We start from the raw sequence: 24987 nt of genomic DNA, 5'->3' as shown, positions 1-24987 counted from the left end.
TAGTTAGTTGGATCTCGTTCTTGATAACAAAAGATGTAAGACTAAATGGCTTACTTAATAGATGAGACTAGCATTAAGTTGTGTGTGCACACTGTGCATACTCCCTGAAGTAGGTGTATGTCCTGGTAACCTGTAAAGACATCAAGTGTCTTTAATAATGAATACTGCGAACTGTATTCTGGATGTTGTTTTATTAACGAACAAGAAGCAGAACTCATTGGGAGCAGCATGGCCTAGCAGCATGAGTACGGGCCTGGAGGTCACAGGACCTGGGCTCTGATCCCAACTTGCCTCTTGTCTGCTGTGTGACCTTGGGCAATTCAGTTAACTTCTCTGGGCCTCAGTTACTTCATCTGTAAAAATGGAGATTAAATCCCTCTCAATCCACCTTAGATAGTGAGCCCCAAGTGGAACAGGGACTTTGTCCAACCTGACTAACTTATATCTACCCCAGTGCTTAGTACAGTGCTTTACACATAGTGAATGCTAAACATATATCATAATTATTTAATTATGTGCACTGATGATGATGGAGTCTCCCTTCGGCCCCCAGTGGATGAGCTTTGGACCTAAGACTTCCAGGCTAAGAACTCATGCAGAGAAATCAATTATTATGACTGTGTCTTGGGCAGTGCCGCTCATTCATTCGTTCATTCCATCGTATTTATTGAGCACTTCCTATGTGCAAAGCACTGGACTAAGTGCCTGGGAGAGTACAATACAATAACAAACAGAAACATTCTCTGAGCATGTCTTGCCCCTGCAAGTCACCGTTCTGCCTGGGAAACGGAGCTTAAGGAGGGAGTGGGCAGACAAGGGTGCCACCCAGAGTGGAGGGCTGGTGGAGATTTTTCTCTGGAACCCGTTTATGACCAAGGAGACTGCAGGTAGTGCCAATGCCGAGCTTTAGGGCCTGGAGCCCGCAGACCTTTGCCTTGGTAGCCACTGTGGTCTATGCCCGCGTTAACCAGCCACTCTTCAGGATTCCTGCTGAGCTTGTTGACTTAATGAAATACCCTCGGTGGCTCTTCAGCCAGGAAACTTCACCACCAATGGGAAAACACAGCAGGTGGATTAGAAACAGTTAAGGAACAGCAGCCTAGAGGACAGACCACGGGCCTCGTGGTCTGAGGGGACGTAGGTTCTAATCCTCATTCTCCAACTGCTTGCTGTGTGACCCTAGGCCAGTCACTTCACTTCTTGGTGTCTCAATTTCCTCATCTGTCAAATGGAGATTCAGTGCCTGTTCTACCTCCCCATGTGGGTCAGGGACTGTGTCTGACCTAAGAACAGTTACAGTATTTGTTAAGTGATTAGCATATGTCAAACACAGGACTAAGCGGTAGGGTAGATGTAAGATAATCAAGTCCCACATGAGGCTCACAGTCTAAGTAGAAAGGAGAATAGACATTGAATCCCTACATTGCAGATGAGGGAAATGAGGCACAGGGAAGTTAATTGACTTGCCCAAGGTCACACAGCAGGCAAGTGGAGGAGTTGGGATAAGAACCCAGGTCCTCTAACTCCCAAGCTCATGTTCTTTCCACTAGGCCATGCTACTTCATAGTATTTGATTGACTAGTAGGTACTTCAGTGCTTGAAAGTGTTTGACACATAGTAAGTGCTTAGCAAATATAACAATAATAATAATAACCCAGGTCTCCTGATTCCCAGAGCTGTGAGTTCTCTTTCCACAGCAGGAAAATGTTCAATAGAATCATCCTCAAAAAAACAAAGGATAGCTACCAGCAGGTACATAGGTGTGATATGTCTACAGCTGAAGTATAAGCTCCCTCTCAACAGGGAACATGTCACTTCATTATTCTGTGTTTTCCAAGCACCTAGTACAGTGCACTGCACCAAGTGGGCACTCAATAAATGCTCCTGCTCTAACTACAGCTGCTTTATATGTTTGCAATTGCAAGTCATGGCCCACAATAATAATTGTGGCATTTTTTAAGCGCTATATGCCAGGTACTGTACAAAACACTGGGGTGGTTACAAGCAAATCTGGTTAGACCCAATCCCTGGTCCACCTGGGGCTCATAGTCTTATTCCCCATTTCACAGCAGAGATATCTGAGGCACAGAGAAGTTAAGTGACTTGCTCAAGATTACACAGCAGACAAGCAGAGAGCTGGGATTAGAACCCAGGTCTTTCTGATCCCCGGGCCCATGCTCTATCCACTAGGCCATGCTGCTTCTCTAGAGCATGTACAGCTGTAGGTTTTTAGTTAGCTTGTAAATTTTAAAGTGTTAGTGTCATTCCCAATTTGTTCAACAAAAAATGTACTAGACATAATGGAAAATATAAAGTCAATCAATATTTATTGAGCACGTGAAGAGCTCTGTACTAAACATTTGGGAGAGTATGGTACAACAGAGTTGATAGACATCTTCCGTACCTACAGCAAGCTTACAGTCTAGATGGGGAGAAGAAAAGAAACTTAATGTTCCTTGCGAACAAGAAGCTTACAGTTTTCTGGATATTGTGAAACCATCTTTCTAAATATTGAAACTATGTTGACAGATGGTACTTAGGTATAAAGTTATCTACTTTTCCCTTATGAGTGGTTAGTATCCGCTCTATGATGAATAGCTATATGGGTATGATATGTGTATGTATACTGCTGCTCTGCCTATTTTCTCATTGCACTCCATGTCTCAGAGGGGGCATGACTGGCAGAGATAATAATGATAATAAAGTGGTATTAAGCACTTACTATGTGCCAAGCACTGTGCTAAGGGCCAGGGTAGAATCAAATGGATCACAATTGCTGTTATACTTGGGGATCACAGTGCTAAAGGGGTGAGAACAGGTATCGAATCCTTGTTTTATAGATGAGGGAACTGAAGCATAGAGAAAGTAAGTGATTTGTCCAAGGTCACTGCGCCATAATCAGTTTCTCTGCACAAGCGTTTGGTCCTGAGGTCTTGGATCAGGGTTCATCCATTGTTCCTGATTCAGGACTTCATCATCATGCATACTGCCTGCTCCTAAATGCTACCATTTAGGCAGGTCTCAACAAACACTCTTTGTTGGTGCCAAGCAACAAAAGCAGCATGGCTGAGTGGAAAGAGCCTGGGCCTGGGAGTCAGAGAACCTGAGTTTAAATCTCTCGAATGCTCTGCCACTTTCTGGCTGTGTGCCCTCCGGCAAGCCCTTTAACTTCTCTGTGCTCAATTTCCTAATTGTAAAATGGGAATTCAGTATCTGTTTTCCTTCCTACTTAAACTAGAGCCCCATGAGGGACAGGGACTGCAACCAACCTGATTATCTTGTATCTAGAGCAATGCTCGGCGCATAGTTAGTGTTTAACAAATATGATTAGTGTTATTATTACCGTTATTACTATTATTTGAAAAGCTATGCATAATTCACCTCTGCACCGGGAGGCAGGCAGGAAGTGAGGCAAGATGGCAAATGAACTAAAACAGTTTAATCAAAGACAGCACGCGCAGATTAAGGCCAAGGACTTTTGACAGCCGAGTGTTCTTTAGTTTGCTTGTTTTAAGGCTAAACTCAGATGTATGATTTATAAGCTCATCCTCTAGACTGTAAGTTCATTGTGGGCAGGGAACGTGTCGGTTATATTGTACTCTTCCAAGTGCTTCGTACAGTGCTCTGCACAGTAAGCTCTCACTAAATACGATTGATATATCACTAACATTATGTGGTATGCTTGAGCATTAGTACTTCTGGTTTAGGTAGTTTTCATCATCTTGGGTTTTCATTTCCTGTTATGCATTTGGGACTCATCAGCTGAACTGAGCCCTCATTCAGAGGGGAAAGCTGTGCACGCAGTGAGAAAGTATGGAACTGTTTCTATTCTGGGGATGTGGAACCGTATTGGCTCAGTACGTGGTATGGAATGATTCCAGCAGGTGGCACTAACAGTGAAGAAATGCAGTGCCAGCAAGAGAATTCCCAGTAATTCCCAGTTCTCTTAACCCTGTCAAATGGTGGTTTGGGAGTCCTTAGGTGAGCAGTTAGTGGGCGGTGGGCTGTTCAGAGTTATTTTCCCTTTAAAAGCACTTGGTGGAACATTGTGAGTTTTCTATTTTTTTTTACAAAGAATAATTGTTAACGACCCATATGGTGGATTTGGTTTTGGTTTTTTGTGTTTTTGGTTGGGGGACAATAAAGAGAGTGGAAATTATGGAGCTGGTGGGTATTGGGTTTTTTGGGTGCTGATGAAAAAAATCATAATTCTCCATAACTCAAAATGCAGAAGTATATTTTTGGGGGGGTAAACTCTTACAAGAACCTCTTATGTATCACTTTACAGGAAAAGCCACATTTCACTAAAGCTGCTTATAAATCACAATGATGTAAACATGTTTAAGCAGGAATGAACTTAGAGCTATTAGGAGTTTATTATACCTATTACCTTTTGGCTTCATGCGCAAAGGCAGCATGATCTCTGCGGGTACACACGACCCCGTAACTGTGATACAAATGCCATAACAAACATGACCTAATTAAATGAAATTGTTCACACAGATTTGTTAGAAGCTTCACTGTTACCCGAAAGAGTGAGGAAAGATCCTGGCATGATTGTTTCCTACTTCATAATTTTAAATGTGAAAGTGAAAAGAGTATAAATCATGTGCTCCTGTAAAATCACTATGAAATTTTCGATGAGAGGTAGTTCAGTCACTGAAGATGTATCCTTAAGTGGCTACTGGTCGAAGGCATGGGTGACTGAACTGAGTCCCTGAGTTGGGTGTTAGCATTGCCCATATGCTTGGTTTTAGCAGGGATGCTGAACTCTAAAGTTGTGTAAGATCATTTGTTTTCATGGTATTTTTGTTTTTTTGGTTTAATTTGTCTTTTTTTCTTCTTCTTCTTTTTGGGATATCCGGGTGACGATAATTTAGCAACTCAGCGCAAAAAGAGTCCCTTTTTGAGAAGCAAAAGCAAGGACAAAGAAAAGTCTCCAACGAACCACCCAACTTTCTCTAAACGTCTGCGGTTCTGGTCTAATTCTGACATCCCACCCTCTCCTAACGAGTCTCTCTCTTTCTCACCAATCGGAGATTTCTAATCCCTTCTCTCTATCATGTGTCTTCATCGTCTGTCTCCATTCGTTTCCGAAGTCTCAGTAGAAAACAAGTAGCGCAAAGGCAGCATGATCTCTGCGGGTACACACGACTCCGTACCTGTGATACAAATGCCATAAGCATATTAATCCCCAACCAAAGCCAGTTTCCAACGAGCACGGACCATAATTCCCAGGGGAAGATGAGTTGTTCTACCCTATGGATCATTTCTCCCGGGAAGCACAGTTTTAGGGGAGGTTCCCGTCATACAGCCCGTGGGTGCCGGACCCCTTGGACTGTGTTTCCCATGATACGTAAGTGACGCTTCGGTGTGCTTCTGAGTGTCTCTGGACGTTGTAGGCTTTGACTGCTTCCAGTCCGAGAGTGGGACTGGCCAGCTGTTGCTCTGCTTTCTAAATGTACTGCTCATAACAAGCACCCTTTTTTTAAATTTGGTTCTTAAAGGCGGGTTTTTTTGTCAGCCAAATTGTAAATCTTTTCCTACCTCTCTTTCAAAACAGTGTAATGAATCTTGGCACCTCAGTCTTAGAGCATATCTCCACAGCACCACGTTTCAAGGAGTTTGTTCACCTGCTCAATAAGTTGAGGCAAATTGGATTTATTAGTAATGGACCAGATTCCAGGTCAGAGTGGCTTAACTGGGTTATAGCCTTCTGAAAGTTGGGGGAAAACGGTGGCAGACGATTTCAGGAAAACCATCGCGGCCAAAGGAGGTTATTCTAAGAGGCCTTCAGAAACAACATAGCCTCTTTAACTTGATTGCCCTTTCTAGCTTGATTTTTTTTTGAAAAGCACCTTTGTTCTCTGGGCTAATAACACCTTTTCTGTCCTTCATGCTAACTGTTCATTCGTCTCCTTCACTCATTAGGTTTACGATTTTACTTTTGTCCAATAAGGGGTCTGTGCAGGTTCATTTTACAAAACTTGAAACTTGCTTCTCATCAAGGTCACCTCCCAAAACACAAGCTCAAACCTGAATTCACATGATTATAACTTTTGAGCATTTAAATTGCATATTATCTTTGCAAAGTGCCTTCCAGTAATTTTATTAATGGTAGTTTTGCGTGTCTGAAAAGTTACAATTGAGGTTACTTGGAATACTGTGGGTTTTGAAAGTACACTCTGACTCCTTTTATTATATCAGGTATTCTGAGCAATAAAGGTTTTATATGGCCAGCAAACCCTCCCCAAGATCCTGAGCGAAAGATGAAAACCTACCAGCAGGATGCAGCATCCCGGAAAACCAATTCTTTCCTTGGGATAGCTTGTGATCTTTCAGGAAATACTATTTTTAGGTGCTTTCAAGATGAAGAGTTTTTGTTAAGATTTTCCATGGGGGTCTTCCCTAGAATTGGCCATTTGAAGTTTGCTCCCCATTGAGTTTTCCCCCTTTTCCCTTTTTAATGAGTTCCCAGAGACGAAGCCTCAGAGCTGACTGTTCCAGGGCTGAGGAGACAGTTAAGTGGGTCCCCCAGGGTCGACTTTAGTAGTGCCTCCTTCTCACAAACAGGCCGTCCTGTGTAGTCTTGAGGTGCAGCTTGCCAGCCTAGCTCTTGTTCGTGCAGCTCTGTGTCCTGGCTTCAGGGGCTTGGAGGGCAATGACGGCCCAAGCTGATCGCCTCAGGGCCTAACTTTCCTTGTGCATTTCTTTCCCAGGTCCCAGTGACCCGAAGCAGAAGCGAGGCTCCCCACACCCGAACAGGAGCGACAGCTTTGAAGCCTCAGCAGACTGTGTTGGCAAGCACTGCCACGCGGAACTGAGCTCCCGGGCCTTCTCAACCCCTGCCATCCACATGACCCCATCCACTTCTACACCCACTGCGAGACGCCCAAGCCGGCCCAAAGGTGGGAGAGGCCCAGAATGCGCTGAGTCTTCTAGCTGAGCTGCTAGAGCGAGGAGGCCTATCTTTAATTACAATAAAAGTCATATTTGTTAAGTGCTCACTATGTGCTGAGCACTGTACCTTAAGCACTTGGATAGTTACGGTATAGTCAGATCAGACACAGTCCCTGTCCCTCTTGGGGCTCATGGTCTATGTGGGAGGAAGAACAGATATTGACCCTCCAATTTACAGGTGAGGAAACTGAGGGTACAGAGGAAGTGAAATGACTTGCCCAAGGTCACGCAGCAGGTAAGCGACAGGGAGGATTAGAACCAGGCCCATTGGCATGAAGGCTTGTGTTCTTTCCACTAGACCGCATTTTTGTTTTCTTTTTCCCAGCAGCCGACTTCCTCTAAGTCTGTAAGCCCTCTTGGGGCCCATCCCTCTGATTTCTATCGAATCAGGTACTGGACACTCTGCATCTACCAACCCAGCCTAGGAGAAAGCTGCATGGCCTAGTGGATAGAATACAGGCCTGGGAGTCAGAAGGTCATGGGTTCTAATCCCAGCTCTGCTACTTGTCTGTTGTTTGACCTTGGGCAAGTCACTTCACTATTCTGGGCCTCAGTTACCTCATCTGTTAAAGGGGGATGGAGACTGTTGGACGCCATGTTGGACCGGGCAGTGTCTAACCCGATTTGCTTGTATCCACCCCACCATTTATTACAGAGCCTGGCACATAGTAAGCACTTAACAAATACCACAATTATTATTACTATTGTTATTATTATTGATCCCCTCCATGCCCAGAACCGTGCTAGGGGAGCGCAGCCCTGGTCCCAGCCCAGGAGAATGAGAACAATAACAATAAACATTGTATATTTGTAAAGTTCTTACTGTGTGCCAAGGACTGTACTAAGCACTGGGGTAGATTCAAAATAATCAGGTTGGGCAGGGGGTACAGCATTCAGGTTGAAGCAGTAGAGCTGTCTCTCAGCTCTGGCTCTGATCTCAGGCTCAGCCCAAACCCCATGTCCAATTGAAAATTGGGGTTCAAGGCCAGGGAGTGGCTCTTTTCAGCTGCAAGTTGGACATGGAGTTGATACGGTGGTGTCCATGCCCAGGCTCTGACCTGGAACACAGATGTCCCCACAATCCTGTAATAGTGAGCTCTAAATGACCACCCTGGGTTCTGAAACACCGAGACACTACTCTCAAAAGTGAATTAAAAAGGAAAACCGTGTGAGAAACAGCATGGCCTAGTGGCTAGAGCATTAATCTGGGAGTCAGTAAGACCTGGAGTCTAATCCCAGCTCTGCGCTTGTCTGCTGTGTGACCTTGGACAAGTCACTTAACTTCTCTGTGCCTCTGTAAAGTGGGGTTTAAGACTGTGAGCCCCATGCTGGACAGGGACCAAGTCCAACCTGACAACTTTGTATCTACCCCAGTGCTTATTACAGTGCCTGGCACAATGTAAGCATTTAACAAATGCCATTTAGGAAAAAAAAAACCAAGTACGTTCAGAAAGTATTGATTCTTGGGTAGCTGGGCTTGTGCCAGTCCCCATCCTCTATGTGGTCATCTTAAGGAACCTGCCTCTTTATTGATTTTATTGGGAAAATCTAGTGAATGTTGCCATATGGGAACAGAGTTAATGCATTCTTTGAAAAGGAAATTTAAAAAATTTAAATGTGATTTTTAGGAGGGCTTTGAGGGTGGGGAGAGGGATAGTCTGTCATATATGAAAGATGGTAGGTAGGAGTCCTAGGCCAGAGAGAGGATATGGGCAAGGAGTCAGAGGCAAGACAGATGAGCGTGAAGTGCAGTAAGAAGGTTGGCATTGGAGGAGCCAAATGTATGGACTAGGTTGCAGTAGATTAGTGGGAGTGGGAAAGCTGTTTGAGTGCTTTAAAGGCAGTGGTAAAGATTTTCTGTTTTATATAGTAATAACAGTAATAATCATTGTGGTATTTAAGCACTTTCTATGTGCTAGGCACTGTACTAAGCACTGGAGTGGATAGAACCAAGTAGGGTTGAACACAGTGTCTGTCCCGCATGGAGATCACAGTCTCAATCCCTATTTTACAGATGAGGTAACTGAGGCCCAGTGAAGCGATTTGCCCAAGGTCTGTGGAGGAGCTGGGATTAGAACCCATGACCTTCTGACTCCCAAGCCCATGCTCTATCCACTACACTGTGCTGGATGGGCAGCGATTGGAAGTTTTTGAGTGGGGGGGATTTGGACTGAATGTTATTTTTTCAGGAAAATGATCTGAGCAGCAGAGTGAAGTGTGGCCTGAGTGGTGACCAGCAGGTGGAAGGGAGGTCAGCGAGAGGCTGATGCAGTAGTCAAGCTGAGATATAAGAAGCTTGGATCAAGTGGAAGCAGTTTGGCTGCAAAGGAAGAGGCAGATTCTAGAGATATTGTGAAGTCATATATTTTGCTACTGGTGATTGCTGAATACTGGACTGGATGAACCATTGTTCTGATCCAGTTTTTAAGGAATTTTTGTTAATCCCATTAAAAACAGAGGCAAATCATTTTCCCTGAAGATTAAAATCCTGCCTCTAAATCTACCTGCTTTTTCCATTATATTATAGTACACCTTAAAAGTAATTATTTCTGTTCTCAACAGACTGGGGATGGAGACATTTGAGCACAATAAAATAAGTGAAGGATGGAATCTGACTTCTGATATTAACTGAGTGTTAGTAGACTTAATCTGATTTCACATGTTTAGATAATAATGATATTATGTACTTACTTTGTACCAAGCACTATGCTAAATGTTGGAGTAGAGGGTCAGATGGGACACAGTCCTCATCCTACATGGGGCTCACAGTCTAAGTAACAGGGGCAAAAAATATTGAATCCCCATTTTTCAGGGCAGGCCCAGAGAAGTTAAGTGACTTGCCTGAGGTCACAGAGCAGGCAAATGGTGGAAGCAGATCTATAACCCAAGTCTCCTGTCTCCCAGCCCTGTGCAAAGTGTCTCCAGATGCACGAGCTCTAAGTTCCATTTCCCTGTTCTGTCTTCATAGGAAGAAATGACACTTCTTTGTTTCTCTGTTAATAAGCTTGAAGACTCTCTCTCATGTCCACCTCACAGAAGGATGCACCCTGAGATAAAGTATGTCTAGGAACTCTTAAAAGTGTTATGGGAGCACCACTGTGGCTTAGCAGTTTGTGGGGCTTTTAAGTTTCAGAAACATGTCATTATTCTAACTGAGCTGTCTCAGCTCCTTAGACTCTGCAGCATGAATGTAATAACTGAGTTTTGATAAATGAGAGTTCACAAAGGATTATGCACCATGTAGATTTAATATTACTACTGAAATCTCCATTTTGGAGGGCTTTCTCCCCCCTCCCACCCACCTCCCCAACCCCCGCCCCCGGCCCACCACATTGTTACTTTTAAGTATTCAAAGTTTTCTCTCCCTTAGTAGCTGACTTTGATGTACAAAGCTACTCATTCATTGGTAATATCCTCTGATTTTATTTTAGAGCAGACTTCCTTGGATGTCCAAAGTGTCAAGATCAGTTTCTAGCAGGAAAGGAATAAGATCTGGATAAAGGTTAAACAGGAGATGAGGCTTATGAGGTGTCCAAAGGCTGATTCTGCTTGGGGCAGAACAAAGGGCCATTTGAAGAAAGCTCTTCAATTTCTGTGGCCTGGTGGGTAGAGCATAGGTCTGGAAGTCATAAGGTCCTGAGTTCTACTCCCAACTCTGCCACTTTTCTGCTGTTGACCTTGGGCAAGTCACTTCACTGGGCCTCAGTTAACTCATCTGTAAAATGGGATTGAAACTGTGAGCCCCATGTGGGACAGGGACTGTGTCCAACCCGATTTGCTTGTATCCACCCCAGCACTTAGTATAGTGCCTGGCACCTAATAAGAGCTTAACAAGTATCATAATTGTTACTATTGTTGTTTACAGCAGAAATACTCACAACCTTGTTCTCAACACAACAAAGCAGGAGTTTCAAGTGGTTGTTTCTGTGAAGTCTGACACAGATTGGCTGATCTGTTAGAATGTAAACTTTTTGTGGGCAGGGGAGAAATGTTTTGCTTCTGTTGGACTCTCCCAGGCCCTGAGTATGGTGCTGTATCCTCAGTAGGCATTCAGAAAATACCATTGATTGATTCCTGTCTTGGCTGGTCAGTGAAGATGGGGTTTCCTTGGCTGGAAGCAGCCTTTCCCTGGATGCCTCCTGACAGCCCTCCTCCCCTACCAACCAGGGGAGCTCTGCAGAGGGGGGATGAGTCAGCGTGGTTAGACTGTAATATCGGTATTTCCCCTTATCTTTTAGGTTACAATTCAGATGACAATCTTTGCGAGCAGTCCCTTGCTGTCGAAGCTCACAGCAGCAAGCAACGCGGTAAGCCGATTCAGCTGGGAAAGTAGAGTAGTAATAGAATTCACTAAGCCCTTAAAACGTTGGGTAGAGCAGTGTACTGGGCACTGGCAAAAAAATACATAGGTGGGTGTTTGGCATGGTCCCTGGCCCTCTGGAGGCTCACAGGCTAAGAATGTAAGCAGGGAGAAGGGACTGATGACAGGCACATCAAGAGTGATGAAACAGTAAAACACCATAAAGGGACAGAAAAGCCAAGGAACTCTACAAAAACAGAAAGTGGTAACATTTTTATGGCTAGAGGAGTATAATTTCAGGCTCCATGTGGCTCACAGTCCTAGTCCCAGCTAATAATAATAATAATAATGTTGGTATTTGTTAAGCGCTTACTATGTGCCGAGCACTGTTCTAAGCGCTGGGGTAGATACAGGGGAATCAGGTTGTCCCACATGGGGCTCCCAGTCTTCATCCCCATTTTACAGATGAGGTAACTGAGGCACCGAGAAATTAAGTGACTTGCCCAAAGTCACACAGCTGACAAGTGGCCGAGCCGGGATTCGAACCCATGACCTCCGACTCCAAAGCCCGTGCTCTTTCCGCTGAGCCACGCTGCTTCTCAGCTACAACTCAGTGACTCAGTGACTGCTCCAGCAGCAGCCACCCCCACAGCCTTCTAGCCTTCCTATGGCAGTGGTGCCGGGCGGGGTGGGATGGAGGCTCCAGGTGGGGAGCTGTCGTGGGGAGCTGGTGGAAGGTTCCTGGGGGTGGGGGTAAAGTGGCTATCCAGAGGGGCAGAGGAGGCTGTTGTATTTCACTTCAAAAATATAAATGTAAGGCCGATTTTCTGCAGTCCCCATTTGTGCACTTTGTAGCTCAGTGGGGCTCTTCATGAGAAATAGTTATTTCCCAGCTACTTCCCTGGGCTAGGCCGCCACCTGCAAACCCTTCCCCAAACTGTGATTGAAAGTCTGGGTTCACCCTCCCTCAAGAAAGTAGGTTACTCCCTCCTTTCTCCTTTGATTCAGTGTAAGCGCTGAGGAAAATGGAAAAAAAGCACCTCAGCAGTTGCTTTCATCCACATGATCCTTTGATAGTCTCTTTACTGTCCATCAGCTTTGGCCACCCCCGACTCTTGTGTCTGGTTGTGTTTTGGCTCCTTGCTCTGGCAAGATAAAAGCCACAGCAGGGCTTGCTTGATCTCCTTGCTTGTGCCATGCTGCTCTTCGAAATACCTGCCTTTTGCCACCCAGTCTTTAAAGCTACCTTCCTCTCAGTGTTCTCTGGGCTGCAGACCAGACTCTCCTCTTCTCCCCCGTCCTCTGCCTTCATCTCATTTTAAGCCTGTGTGCACGTTCTGCTCCAGAGAATGTCCCTGCTTCCTTCCTCAAGGGTCCTTCCCCAGTTCCAGACTCCCCTGTCCTCTCTTCCGTTGGCCTAGGTGCTGAGAACAGTCTTCCCACCAGTCTGGGGAGCAGCGTGACCTAGTGGAAAGAGCCCAGTCCTGGGAGTCTGAGGACCTAGATTTTAATCCCGGTTCTACCGCTTATCTGCTGTTAAATGACCTTGAGCAAGTCACTTAACTTTCTGGGCCTCAGCTCCTCATCTGTAAAATAGGGATTAAGTCCTCCTCCCTCCTACTTAGGATGAGACACCCATGTGGGACAAGAACTTTGTCCTACCTGATTATCTTATATCTACCCCAGCACTTAATACAGTGCTTGGAACATAGTGAGCACTTAACCAATACCACATAATAATAGTAATAATTTGCCCTCTCTTTTTACCGTGGGAAGGACCTTTATAAAACATTCCTGTTTTCATGTACCCTCTCCCTCTGTCATGGGACCTGTTTGCTCCACTTCTATGGAGTCCCGGGAAGGCCTGAAATAGCCTTGATTGATTACCATCCTCTCCTGCTAGGTGGTATATTGTACTCTCCCAAGTGCTTAGTTCAGTGCTCTTTGCACAGTAAGCGCTCAAATACGATTAATAATCTGGGACACTGAACTTGGTGGAGAACCAGAGACGGTTCCATCTCAAAACAGACTTCTCCATAACTATTCAGCTGAATCGCCTTATTGACAAGTTTTCTCATTATCCGGCCCCTTTGTTCAGATGACTTGTATCCCATCTTGTGCCCTCTAAGTGAATACTGCTGTTTCTCTCCAGCGTCCAGGCCTAATAGTTTGGAGAGCAGTCGGAATCCGTCCAGCAACAGCTCACCTCTGAACTTAAAAGGTAACTTACCATCCTCGGTTCTCAGTAGAAGCATGCTTTCTGAGTGGTTAGTAACGGTGTAATATTGGGTCTGATGTGTCCTCAGGAACTACGGAACCAGAATTATTTAATGCTTGTCTCTAGGTGTGGCACTTGTCTACCTTTGCCTGATGGACAACTGTGTTCATTAAATTTATGGGTGGCATTTATTTGGGGGAAGGAGAGGATCGAGGAAAGGAATTCAAAGTTACCTTGAGCAGCAAATCGTGTCTCAGGCTAAAATCAGGTGAAAATCATCAGGAAACAACTGTAGAGTAATGAGGCCAAAGCAAACTGTGTAGAAAGAATACTGGGAAGGAAGGGCATAAGTAGAACAGAAGATGATTTGAGGGTCAGAGTGAACCCGAAATTGAATATGTCTGAAAGACTGTAATGTTGGTAAATAAAAGTTAACACACTAACATAATACATTAAGACTGGATGCCCGAGCTGAAAACTCATCCTCCCAAAATGCACTTAATGGTCCATCAAGTCCATCCAAGAGCTCAGTGTGAGATTCCCAATTTTACAAGGTCCAGAGAAGAACATCCAGAGCATTAAGGGACTGGTGAATGAGACCTGTGAGAAATGTGAAAGGACTAAGCAGTTCTTTAGCCTGGGGAAAAGAGAGCTTGATGGTAATTTAAATCTTCAAATAAAGGACTGCTGTTCATTAGGAAGGCTCTCTGTTTCGTGGCTCCCTGAGGACCAAAAAAGAGGAATTCGCCATAGTTTGTGGCAGAGATATAGGATAGACAAAAAGAACTTTCTCATTGTTATCAAGATGCTAGGAAAAGCCACTGAGGAGGTGTGTAAAATCTTCTTCAGTGGAGATTTTGAAGAATGAGTTAGATAACTTTTTGCCTCTAGTGGTTTAGGCCCTGATGTGCTTGAATACCAAGTGAACTCATTGGAAAGACACAAATTGAGTAGTTTTAATGTTCTTCCCCCACCTTCCATCCTCTCTGTCCTCGACCCCACCCCCGCCCCACCCTATCCCTATGTCCGGTATCCCCCCATGTTTCGTCTTCAATTTCCAGGCTCTTCCGACTGGATCCATGGCAGATCAGAGAGCTTCAGCAGTGAAGACCTGATTCCAAGCAGAGAGCCGGCTACCTTGCCCCGGGACAGCTCTTTCAGCCGCTCCACCCCAGCCAGTCAGGGGCCGGGCCATCGACAGGAGCTGGGCCTTCCCAGGAGCGCTCTGCTCCCCCATGAACCGCCCCACAAGAGTCACCCAGCCCATGTTCACCATGGCCGGTCCTGCTCTGCCTCTCCGGGCAGTGAAATGGTGACTCTGGAAGAGTTCTTGGAAGAAAGCAATAGGGCTTCTCCATCAAATGTAAGTCCGTGGTGGTAGCCAGGCTGAGAGCCTGCAGGCTCTCCCAGGCATGTAGGAAGATGGATTGGTTTGGAGATTGGAAGTCCCATGTGGAAGTTTTCCCATAGGAATGCCCCTGGGGGCTGAGTGAGGGGAGGGAGTGAGGGTGGTGGAGGAGTAAGAGCAGAAATTCTGCCTTTAAATCACCCATGCATGGATCGACCCTTTGCCCCACTTCCAAGCGTTGTCCATTGAGATCCCAGAGCACAACCACCTTGTGAGGAGGCAGGAGTGATTGCACCCCTGACACCAATATTCTGACGAATCACTTCCTCTCCCCAGTGGCCTGCTGTCTCCCAGAATCCCATACTCTGGGAGGAGGAGTGGCCCTAGCCTCCAGTTTTGATGGTCCTATTTAACATCCATACTGCTATCTGGGTAGAGCGCTGGTTTGCCAGATACCTCCCAGTTGGATCTAGTCTACCTATTTCTAGGTGCCTCTGTCTGGGAACAGAGTTGATAGTGCCAAACTATTTGGCATTACTGGCCAGTTTTTAGAAGGAGAGTTGGTTGTTTCTACTGAGCATTATGGTATGTCCCAAACCAGCCTACCCCAAAATGTTACCTGGGTAATTGGTATCAGGAAACTGTGGCACCTTGTCACTTCCTTAGGCAAAAATAACCGTTTTGGAAAACCGGTGCTGTGTGGAATCCACGAGCTTGTCCTCCTGGATTAATGCCTTGCCCTTGAAACCCTGGGGCAAAGCCCCCCAAGCTTGTTCATACCCTCAGGTTGGTGCTATCGACCCCTCCCCTCGGCTCCCCCCATTACCGGAGCTCCAGTCCTCCAGCTCGACCTCCTTGTGTTTAAATGTGATTTCCATGTCATCATCTTTTCATGTCTCTTTCTTCATTCTTTTTCCCCGTTTGCTTAATCCTTTTCAGCGACAACCCAGCTTAAACGAGACTGAAATGATTTCATTGCAGCAATTTCTGTTAGAAGCTGATGCGCTGTTCCCCTCTCGCCACTCCCCACCTCCTTCCCTCCACCACCAGGACCCCATCCTTGGGCCTTCGAGTCGTGATGAGATGCTGAGGCAGAGCGCAGGGAGGGCCAGTCGGAGAGTCAACTCCCTATATATCCCCAGGGTATCCATTGCCCCACGCTAACCGCTGTCTCTCTGCCACCCAATTTCCTCTTCTTCCCCTTACTGTCTCCCCTCCCACACCCCCTGCCCTTCTATTATAGGCTCATTAATGCACATGTCAAGTTCTCTTTGATTTGCATTAATGTTCCCTCTTCTCTTTGAACAGTAACCAGATGACTTGTAGCTTTAATTTTCTAAGCTGCTTCTCCTACTTGGGCACGAATCAATGTTGGATGGCAGTGTTGCGGTATGGGACTCGTCTGGAAAAAAATCCCTTTGAGATGGATGGCCAAAATAGAGCTTAATAATCCCAGCATTTCCCAGACCCCAGAGTTCCTCGATAACAGAGAGGGATCTGTCCAGCACAGAGCATTATGTAGCCTCTCTGCAAACCTAAGCATGGAAACATTTCTCTGGGCTGGGGTATCCATTAAGACATGCTGTTGAAACTTGCTCTTTCCAAACTGACCCATTCACTAACAGTTCCCAGCATGCCATGAGCTAACACCACCAGTTTGTGAAGGTTTAACTCGGCCATTCCGCATGAATTTGCTTCCAAACCCTTAGGTCAAAGTTTTCTGTTGCCAGCTTAATTGTCAGCCTGAGTGAGGTTACTTATTGGTGGGTTTTCCAGATTTGGATGAGCATTCAACATTTTTCAACTCTTCCCCTTTGGGGCGTCTCATGCTGTTCTGCAGGTCAAGCTTGTAGACCTGGCAAACTGTCCACTGCTATATACACACCCCTCTGCCTTTGCCCCCCGCTCAAACCACCACCCTTGAATTTGCTCCTCTGACAACCATTTGATAACAGTCTTTACGGAGCTCTGAATTGATTGGAGTCTGAGGGACCAGGCTCTGCATCCCAGACCCCTCTAGAGTAGCTTCAGTTGGCGACAATTAGCCTGGTGAGGTATGGCGAGGGAGCTGTCACAATGTCAACATTCTCTCCGTGCAACCCATTGATAGAGCGTTTCTGCAAATTGAAGTTTTCTGGTGAGCTTTTGCCCCTCCTAACAAAGTGTTGCAGCAAGGGTTGGGCTGTCGGGCCAGTGGTGTTCCGAATACAGTCGAGTTTTGGCCATCGTGGGCCTGTGGATGATTCAGGCCCTTGGTTTCTCCTGATGTTGCCCCTTATCCATTAGCTTCTTCATTGCCATCTCCACCAGGGAGCAGGCAGCAGAAACCAGAGGAGATGGCACTCAAGTTAACCATTTTCCTGCTAATTAGGAGCCTTGAGAGGGGGCTACCTTGAAATGATTGCCCAAAATGGCAATTTGATTTATCTGTAGCTTTTCTTTTCTCTTGCTGAACACAGGCAATTGAGAGTGGGAATCTACTAGTTTTTGGAGTTGCGGGGGGTTGGCGCAAAGGGAGTGTTCTGTTGAATCTATGGGATGCACGGTGTGCTGTTACATTGGGGCACTCTCAGCAGGTTAACGGCTTACCGGATGCAGTGGTCTGCAGCGAACAGTCTTGTCTGTGGCTTGGATTGACCCTGCCCTCTTTTCCAGGACAATGGCAATAGCGGAGATGACCTGTTGAACGGCTACTTCAGCAGAGCCAACGACCCACCACCCCTCATTGGAAGCCAGCTGGGTCAGACTGCCAGGAAGGAGGGGTCCAGGATGCCCACCAGCCTCGTGTCCCCCACCGTCAAAATGGCTGTCCACACGGCCGAGGGGAGGCTCCTCAAACCGGGGCAGTATGTGAAACCGAGTCCCAGGCAGCCCGAGGATGAGTCCTCGGCTAATGCTCCGGGTTCCCAGAGGCTGAATAAGTCTCCTCAGAGTCTGCCGCCAGGCCGGCTGAAGCAGCCCATCCCGGCCCCTCAGGCCGGCACCCCTGGCGCCACCAGGGGCACCTCCCTGAGCAGAGCATTCAGCCTCGCTTCGGCGGATCTGCTCCATGCTAGTGGTCCAGAGGCGTATGGGCACGAGCCCCCGCAGAAACCCGGGTCAGACACTCCTGGGAGCAGAGAGGTGGGTGGCCAAGCCACACGGGCAGCCACCCTGGGGAGCTCTCAAGCTCTCCTGAGGGACAGGCCCCAGTCTGCCAAGGCAGTAGCCTCCTCTCAGGGACTCGGCTCCCGCCACCGGCCGTGCGACCCGAGGCGATTCTCCCTGGCACCGCCAAAAGACGAGCGGCCGCCGGCTCTCCAGCCGTCTTCCACGTCCCCCGCCATTTCTGCCAGTGTCCAGCAGGAGCGAGGGAGTGCCTCCTCTGGGCAGGCCTTCTCCTCAATGCCCCACACGCCCGCTAAGGGCAGATCCAAGACCCTTCCGCGCCCTGGGGAGGTGGCCACCATTGCGCCAGTCCGGGTGGGGCCCGGCCTCTCTGATGGAGAAGGGTCTCAAGGCCAGAGCTCTGGGGAGGGCTGTGCTGCCAAAAGCCAGAGAAAGTCTCCTGACTCCACTCCTGGAACAGCTGGTCTCGAGGAATCGGGCAGAGGGGCCACTCCGAAGAGTGCCCCCGCATCTCCGGAGCCAAATGGGGAGCAGCAGACGGTGTGGTACGAATATGGCTGTGTCTAACCGCAGAGGGATGATCTGGGAAAAAAGCACGTCTGTTGGAACTGCCAACAGCTTGGTCTAGTTGAACCACTGTGGTTTCTCCCCCACCCACCCCTTGAGGGTGGCGGTGGGGTGGGGCAGAGATTGAAATTGAGGGAGTGATTTATTTTCATCCACTGTGCCAAGTCTGGAAAGAGCAAGTTTGGATCACATCATGTTTTTTCTACTGCTTCCTGTAATTTATTTCTTTGGAACAGAGTCCACTTCTGCGTGGTAGCCAGTTAAAATAGAATGGCAAACTCACTTTTTTTTTTCTGGAAGCCATCATAATCTCCCTTCCTCCTATTATTCCTACTGTCAAAATACTGACAGAAACAACTCATATTTGCCACTGGCTGGTCTGGACTGATGCAGAAGCCCACAGAAGTTAATGGACATCAGTTTAGAGTCCCCCTGGCCCAGGCCAGAACCTGCTCTCAGCCCCCTGGCCTTCTGGGCTGGGCAGAGCTGGCACTGTGAGACCCGGGTGGGATTGGACAAGGCTTCCAACCACCCAAGATTTGGGGCTGGGGTACTGGCACTGGTGGGTGGTAGTTTGGCACATACATTTGAACCATAGACTACTGAGACTACAACGCCAAGGAGCCCATCGGTTGGAGCCAATCGCACAACAATGTCTCCAAGAAGGGAACCGGGACCCAACTGGATCCAAATAGCACAGTAGTTCGGGCTGTGCACGGGCCGGAGCTAAACCAGGCCAGGCTTGAGGATTCTCCAGTGCAGGGCTAGGTTGTGGCAGGTGTTCAACTCCAGCTCCCAAATCTGCCCCCGGAGATCCCTAGGAACTCGTGCTAGGGAAGAGGAAAAGACACCGAGGGGCCGATAGATGGAGAATCCACAAATTTATATTAAAGCTATGTTGAACAGCTAGGTTTCACAGCTCCCCAACATGGAGTCACTTCTCAGAGTGGTTTGTGCGTTGACGTGGGAACAGCAGCAAGCAGGGCTGAAGGTCAACAGGTTTGCAGGATTCATCTCTTGGCTCCCAGACCCTCTGGGCTTTGCCTTTTGTGTAATATTTATAAGAACATGGATGTTGGGTCTGGAGAGACAGGTGAAGGGGCCAACCCCCTCTCCCCTTTCCTACCCCCCCATCCCCCCGCTGGCATTTGTAGATAACGTGTAAGTGAAGAAACGAAGATGTAAAGGAATGCTGTGTACATTTGATTTTTTAACCATTAGTCATGCCTTGGGTCTTCTTGCCTTCCTGACTGCCCAGGGCTCTCAAATGCAGATGAAGCCTATTTGTTATCACTGAGTTACTTTTCGGGATAGAAACCAAAATTTTTTGTTTTCTTAATATATATTTTATATATATATATATAAATATATATGCAGACACACATACACATGAGAAAAGTATATACTTTTTAAAATATATATATTTATGTTCCAGTGGAAGTTCCGTCATTCAGGAGTCTTGTCAGTTGCTTTTGTACATAGGATGAGATGTGTGTCTGGATTCTACTTCCTGTTTGTTAGGGTGTTTTTTTCTCTGATGTACTAAATGCCCCCAGAATTTTTTAAATACTTTTTCTTTGGCAGTTGGTGATTAATATGGTGAGACAGAGATGGAAGAATTTTTAAGCTATTAAACAGATCAATTTAGGAGTGTTTTTGATAATGTTATGTAGCAATCAGTCACATTCTGGAATTCAAGGACGGGATTGTAATAAAATTGTAAAGAAATCAGAAGTGCTGCCTGTTTTTCCTCCTGCAGAAAGTCATCGGATAAGAGAGGACAGGCAGAGAGTCCTCTGTAAACCACACTTGCTTAGCATAATCTCATTTCTTGCTAGACTGTAAACTTGTTGAGGGCAGAGATCATGTCTGCAAATGTTATTGTTACTCTCCCAAGTGCTTAGTCCCATGCTCTGCACAAAGTAAATATTAAAATAGTATTAAATATAAAATAATTGATTCTCTGCTACCCTGCTAAAAATGAGACCTTTTTTGTGTTGAAGAGTGTGCTGGTGAAAGAAGGAGATGGTTTTTGCTTTGTATTGTGGCTGGGCCTTTGGACCACAGCCCCAGTCAGTTCCACACAGGAATTTTTCCTGGGTTTGATTCAGGGGCTCCAGTAGCCAGTGTGTTTCAGCCATTACAGGACAGTTGGGACATGGGGTGCGTCTAACGTAGTGGCAGTGTTGAATTGTAGGTGGTCTTGAGATCTGAAGGACAGGATTAGTGCCAAATAATTCCCATCCCCTTGTTTAAACGTTCAAGGGAGAGTTAGCCGGCAAAACAAGGTTTAGAATGGTCGCTAAAATGGAATTTCACGGCTGGAATAGCAGTCGTTCTCTGCAGGCTGGCAGAGAGGCAGGCAGATGACAAACTCTCAGGGGTGAAGGGTTCAAATTGGGGGAAGGAGGCAAAGACAAACCAAAACAGGCTGTACTGTCACTCCGCACAGTCCTTTCTTTCCCCAAGACTAAATTTTAGCTGAGGTATTTTAAATCTCTCTTTGCCTAGTAGAGGAAAAAATCCTTAGTGGAATTATTTCAGGCTAGAATTTTTTTCTTACAGGATGGTTAAACAGCACAACACCCCAGACCACGATGTGTTCCTTTAGTAACCTCATAGAGTAGAATAGAAGTTAGACCAGCTACTCGGCTCTAACCTCCAAACTGCCACCTCAGACCCCTTGATTGTGAATTCTTTGATTAGTGGTAGAGGTAGTGATACTATTTACTAAGCATTTACTGAGTGCAGAGAACTGTACTGACTGCTGAGAGAGAATACACAGAGGACAGGCACTGTTTGTTCCTTTCACTACTGTCGTAGTTTCCCAAGTGCCTGGGACAGGATGCACGGTTATCGCTCAGTCATTGCTGTTTGGGATGATGATGATGCTGCTGACAGACCGAATGAAGAAGGATGATTGTTTTTACCTCAAGAACATGGAAAGGAAGGTTTTTATAGAAGACAGTGATCTAGAGATTGGTTTCCAGTACCCTCCTAGAGGGTCAGGGCTGGAAAACTGTCAGTATAATGATCTAGGCACTTATCCTATCCCCCTGCACCTGTCTCTTCACTCACGTCCCTGTCTCCTGTCTCTCCCCACTCTAGTTTTTATTTAACTCTGCTGCCCAGTTCATTTTTCTAAAAAAGAACACTGTCTACATAATCCCACACCTAAAGAACCTCCATTGGTTGCCCATCCAGCTCTACATCAAACAGAAACTCCTTGCCATAGGCTTCAAAGCACTCAAATCAGTTTATTCCCATCTACCTTACCTCTCTACAGCCTAGCCTGCACATGTCACTCCTCTAACGCCATTGCTTATTGTGCCTCCAACTTGTCTACTCACTGTAGATCCTTTCACCCATGTCCTCCCTCTGGTGTGGAATTCCCCCCTCCTCCTTATATGCCAGACCACCACTCTCCCCACCTTCATGCCTTCTTAAGGTCTCATCTCCTCCAAGAGGCCTTCCCTGATTAAGCCCTCTTTTCCCTGGCTCCCTGTCCCTTCTGCATCATTAATGCCCTGATATATTATTCAGATAGCAGTGAATATCTGATTCATTAATGCATTATTCTGCATCATTAATGCCCTGATATATTATTCAGATACCAGTGAATATCTGTACTTGATATTCACCCCACCCTCAGCCCCACAGCACTAAAGTACATTTATTTCTATTTCCTGTCTCCCTCTCTAGACTAAGCTCATGGTCAGGGAACATGTCTACCTATTCTATTGTATTGTGCTCTCCCAAGTGTTTAGTACAGTGCTGGGCACAAAGTCAAAGTTCAATCATGTTTATTGAGTGCTTACTGTGTGCAGAGCACTGTACTAAGCACTTGGGAGAGTGCTCAGTAAATACCTTTGATGTTAAGTAGTATTGCATGGAGCGGCTCAACCACCCATCATTAGTGAACTTGTTGTGGTAATGGACTCATATCCTTATTATTTAAATACAGGTATGTATTAAATATGTTTTTTCATCTACTTTCATATTCCCTCACTTTCTTTAAAATAATTTCAAATGTCAAAGAGTAGGGCATAGGTTTGTAAGCGGAACATATTAGAAATATAAGTTCCTTGAGGACAATGAGCTTGTCTACTTCATTTTCCAAGTGCACTGATTAAACACAACTGTTTGGATAATGATGATAATCATGGTATTTGTTAAGCGCTTACTGTGTGCTGAGCACTGTTCTAAGCACTGGGGTAGATTCAAGGTAATCAGGTTAGACATAGTCACTATTCCAGATGGGGCTCACCATCTTAATCCCCATTTTACAGATGAGGTAATTGAGACACAGAGAAGTGAAGTGACTTACCCAAGGTCACATAGCAGACAAGTGGCGGAGCTGGGATTTGAACCAAGGTCCTTCTGACTCAGATCAGAGTCTTTTGCTGGCTTGTGAGAGGTGGGGTGGGAGAACTACAATAGGGTCTGGGTGGTTTCCAAAAAGCAAGCACCCAAATTTGATGATAGTATCAGATAATGATGAGAGTGAGCATATCCACTTTGGCTTCTCCTTGAGGGCAAAAAGGAATCTTCTGCTAAATAGCCAGTGCTCAGTGAGGGCAGGGAACATGTCTACCACCTCTATTATATAGTACTCTACCAACTGCTTAGTATAGTGTTCTGCACACAGTAAATTCTCAATAAATATGATTGATTCATTGGTACAGGTCCACAACTCCTCATCTCCTCCTCTCCACCGGGAGAGCCTGGGGACCAAGGAAAAGGCACTGGTGAAAGTTAGGGAAGGTTAGGTTAGGGAGAAGGAAAAGAGGGCACTTACAGACTGATGAGGGCAGAAGTTACCACCCTCAAGCAGTCTCCACATCATTGCCTGCCACAAAGCTGAAGCTGAAAAGGAAAGATAAGAGACCTGGGTTCTAATCCCAGCAATGCCATCTGTCTGCTGTGTGACCTTGGTCAAGTCACCTAACTTATCTGTGCTTCAGTTTCCTCATCAGTAAAGGGGATTCGATATCTGTTCTCCCCCCTAATTAAACCATGGCCTGATGAGGGACAGGGACTATGACCGACCTGATTATCTTGTTTCTATGTGCTTAGTACTGTGCTCTGCACATAGTAAGCACTCATTAAATAACCTTGATTAATACATTGTAAGCACTTAACAAAATCCATCATCATTATTATTATTAAAAGCAGTTTGGGAACTGAAATAGCCCTCTATATCACCAAGGCTTAGCAAATCTCTGAGTCAATTTTTGCCCAGAAATAAAATGGGAAAACTGTTTATCCCAAAACCCAGCCCCACAAAAACAAACAAACCTTCCTTTTCCTGTCCCGGGAAGACTAAGTACTTTTGAGGATTGTACCCCAAGTAAGCTCATGCCAGGAGACCTGACTAGATTTATCCTTTTCCCCATCCAGTAAGGTTTTGATGAGCTAGTTCGAAGTCCATGCTAATGACCTGCTAATGGAACTGAAGTGAAACAGCAGGCTTTTAAGTTTGTGAAAGAGGTGGGAGGTCTGATTTCTGGGAATTCTAGACAATAGTCTCTTTCCCCACAGGATTTTTGTCTGTTTAGTGGTAGCTTGACATTTGTCGGGGGAGGAAGAGCAGAGGGTGGGGGAGAGCATTTTAACTCTGCTGAGGCCTTCCCTTACAAGGGCAGCACATTTTCTGTTCACAGCTTCAGTGCTGTCACCCTGACCACAACCGAACGTTGCCACCAACACATTCATTCATTCATTCATTCAATCGTATTTATTGAGTGCATACTATGTGCATACTATGTGCAGAGCACTTGGAATGTACAATTCGGCAACAAATAGAGGCAGTCCCTGCCCAACGACGGGCAGTCGCTTATCACCCTACTGAAGCCAGGGTCCCAAAACCTGGCCACACTCTAAAGAGGTAGAGGGTGACTCTGGTTTGCTCAATGGCCTAATGGAAAGAGCACAGGGGTGAAATCAAGAGACCTAGGCTCTAATCCCAGCTCTGCTATTTACCTGCTGAGACCTTGGGCAAGTCATCTTGGTTTCCTCATCTGTAAAATGGGGATGAAATATCTACTCTCTCCCCACCCTTTTTTGACTGTGAGCCATGTGTGGGGCAGGGATGGCCCTTTACAAATACCACAATTATAACTTTTCCCCGTCCTCTGATTTCTCGTCATCTCACTTGTTCTGAAGATAAGAGGCTGGAGAGGCTGGAGAGAAGGCAAAAAGGAAATGGGATTACTCTCCCCCTTCCTTGCAAAGGATGAAAGAGTTTTCTCTCAGAGAATTTCCACTGTAACTCCCCTAGTCTATGGATCTAGTTTTTGAACAAAAATCCTTATATTTTCCTTTGGGTTTTGGATTTGGGGAATGCCTGTGAAGTGAATGTACCAGGGGTTTATTATCAAATTCAGATGAACTCCCATAAAAATGATCAAACTCACCTGAAGACATTTACCTGAAACACTTGCCCAACTGAGAATAGGGGTTTATTCGTATATATATATATATATA

General features: G+C 46.0%; 1 protein-coding gene across 4 annotated transcripts in view; it reads left to right on the top strand.

Annotated features, from left to right (window-relative positions):
* Nucleotides 1–20235, top strand: part of CCDC88C (coiled-coil domain containing 88C) — a 172320-nt gene extending 152085 nt beyond the window's left edge. Inside the window, exons 26-31 of one of the 4 annotated variants that reach the window (XM_029058881.1) lie at nt 6720–6908; nt 11199–11267; nt 13413–13481; nt 14540–14841; nt 15766–15969; nt 17482–20235. In XM_029058881.1, coding sequence (XP_028914714.1) covers nt 6720–6908; nt 11199–11267; nt 13413–13481; nt 14540–14841; nt 15766–15969; nt 17482–18501 — 1853 coding nt within the window. In that variant the 3' untranslated portion in view covers nt 18502–20235. Of the gene's footprint in view, nt 1–4880; nt 5357–6719; nt 6909–11198; nt 11268–13412; nt 13482–14539; nt 14842–15765; nt 15970–16134; nt 16217–17481 lie in introns of those variants that run through there. The other 3 variants (XM_029058882.1, XM_029058883.1, XR_003757430.1) reach the window with 3 other exon arrangements.
* The last annotated feature ends 4752 nt before the right edge of the window (nt 20236–24987 follow it).

This window comes from Ornithorhynchus anatinus, chromosome 1, assembly GCF_004115215.2.
Source record: "Ornithorhynchus anatinus isolate Pmale09 chromosome 1, mOrnAna1.pri.v4, whole genome shotgun sequence".
Taxonomy (NCBI): Eukaryota; Metazoa; Chordata; class Mammalia; order Monotremata; family Ornithorhynchidae; genus Ornithorhynchus; species Ornithorhynchus anatinus.
Note: the sequence above shows the minus strand (reverse complement) of the source record. Positions and strands in the feature narration are given on the sequence as shown.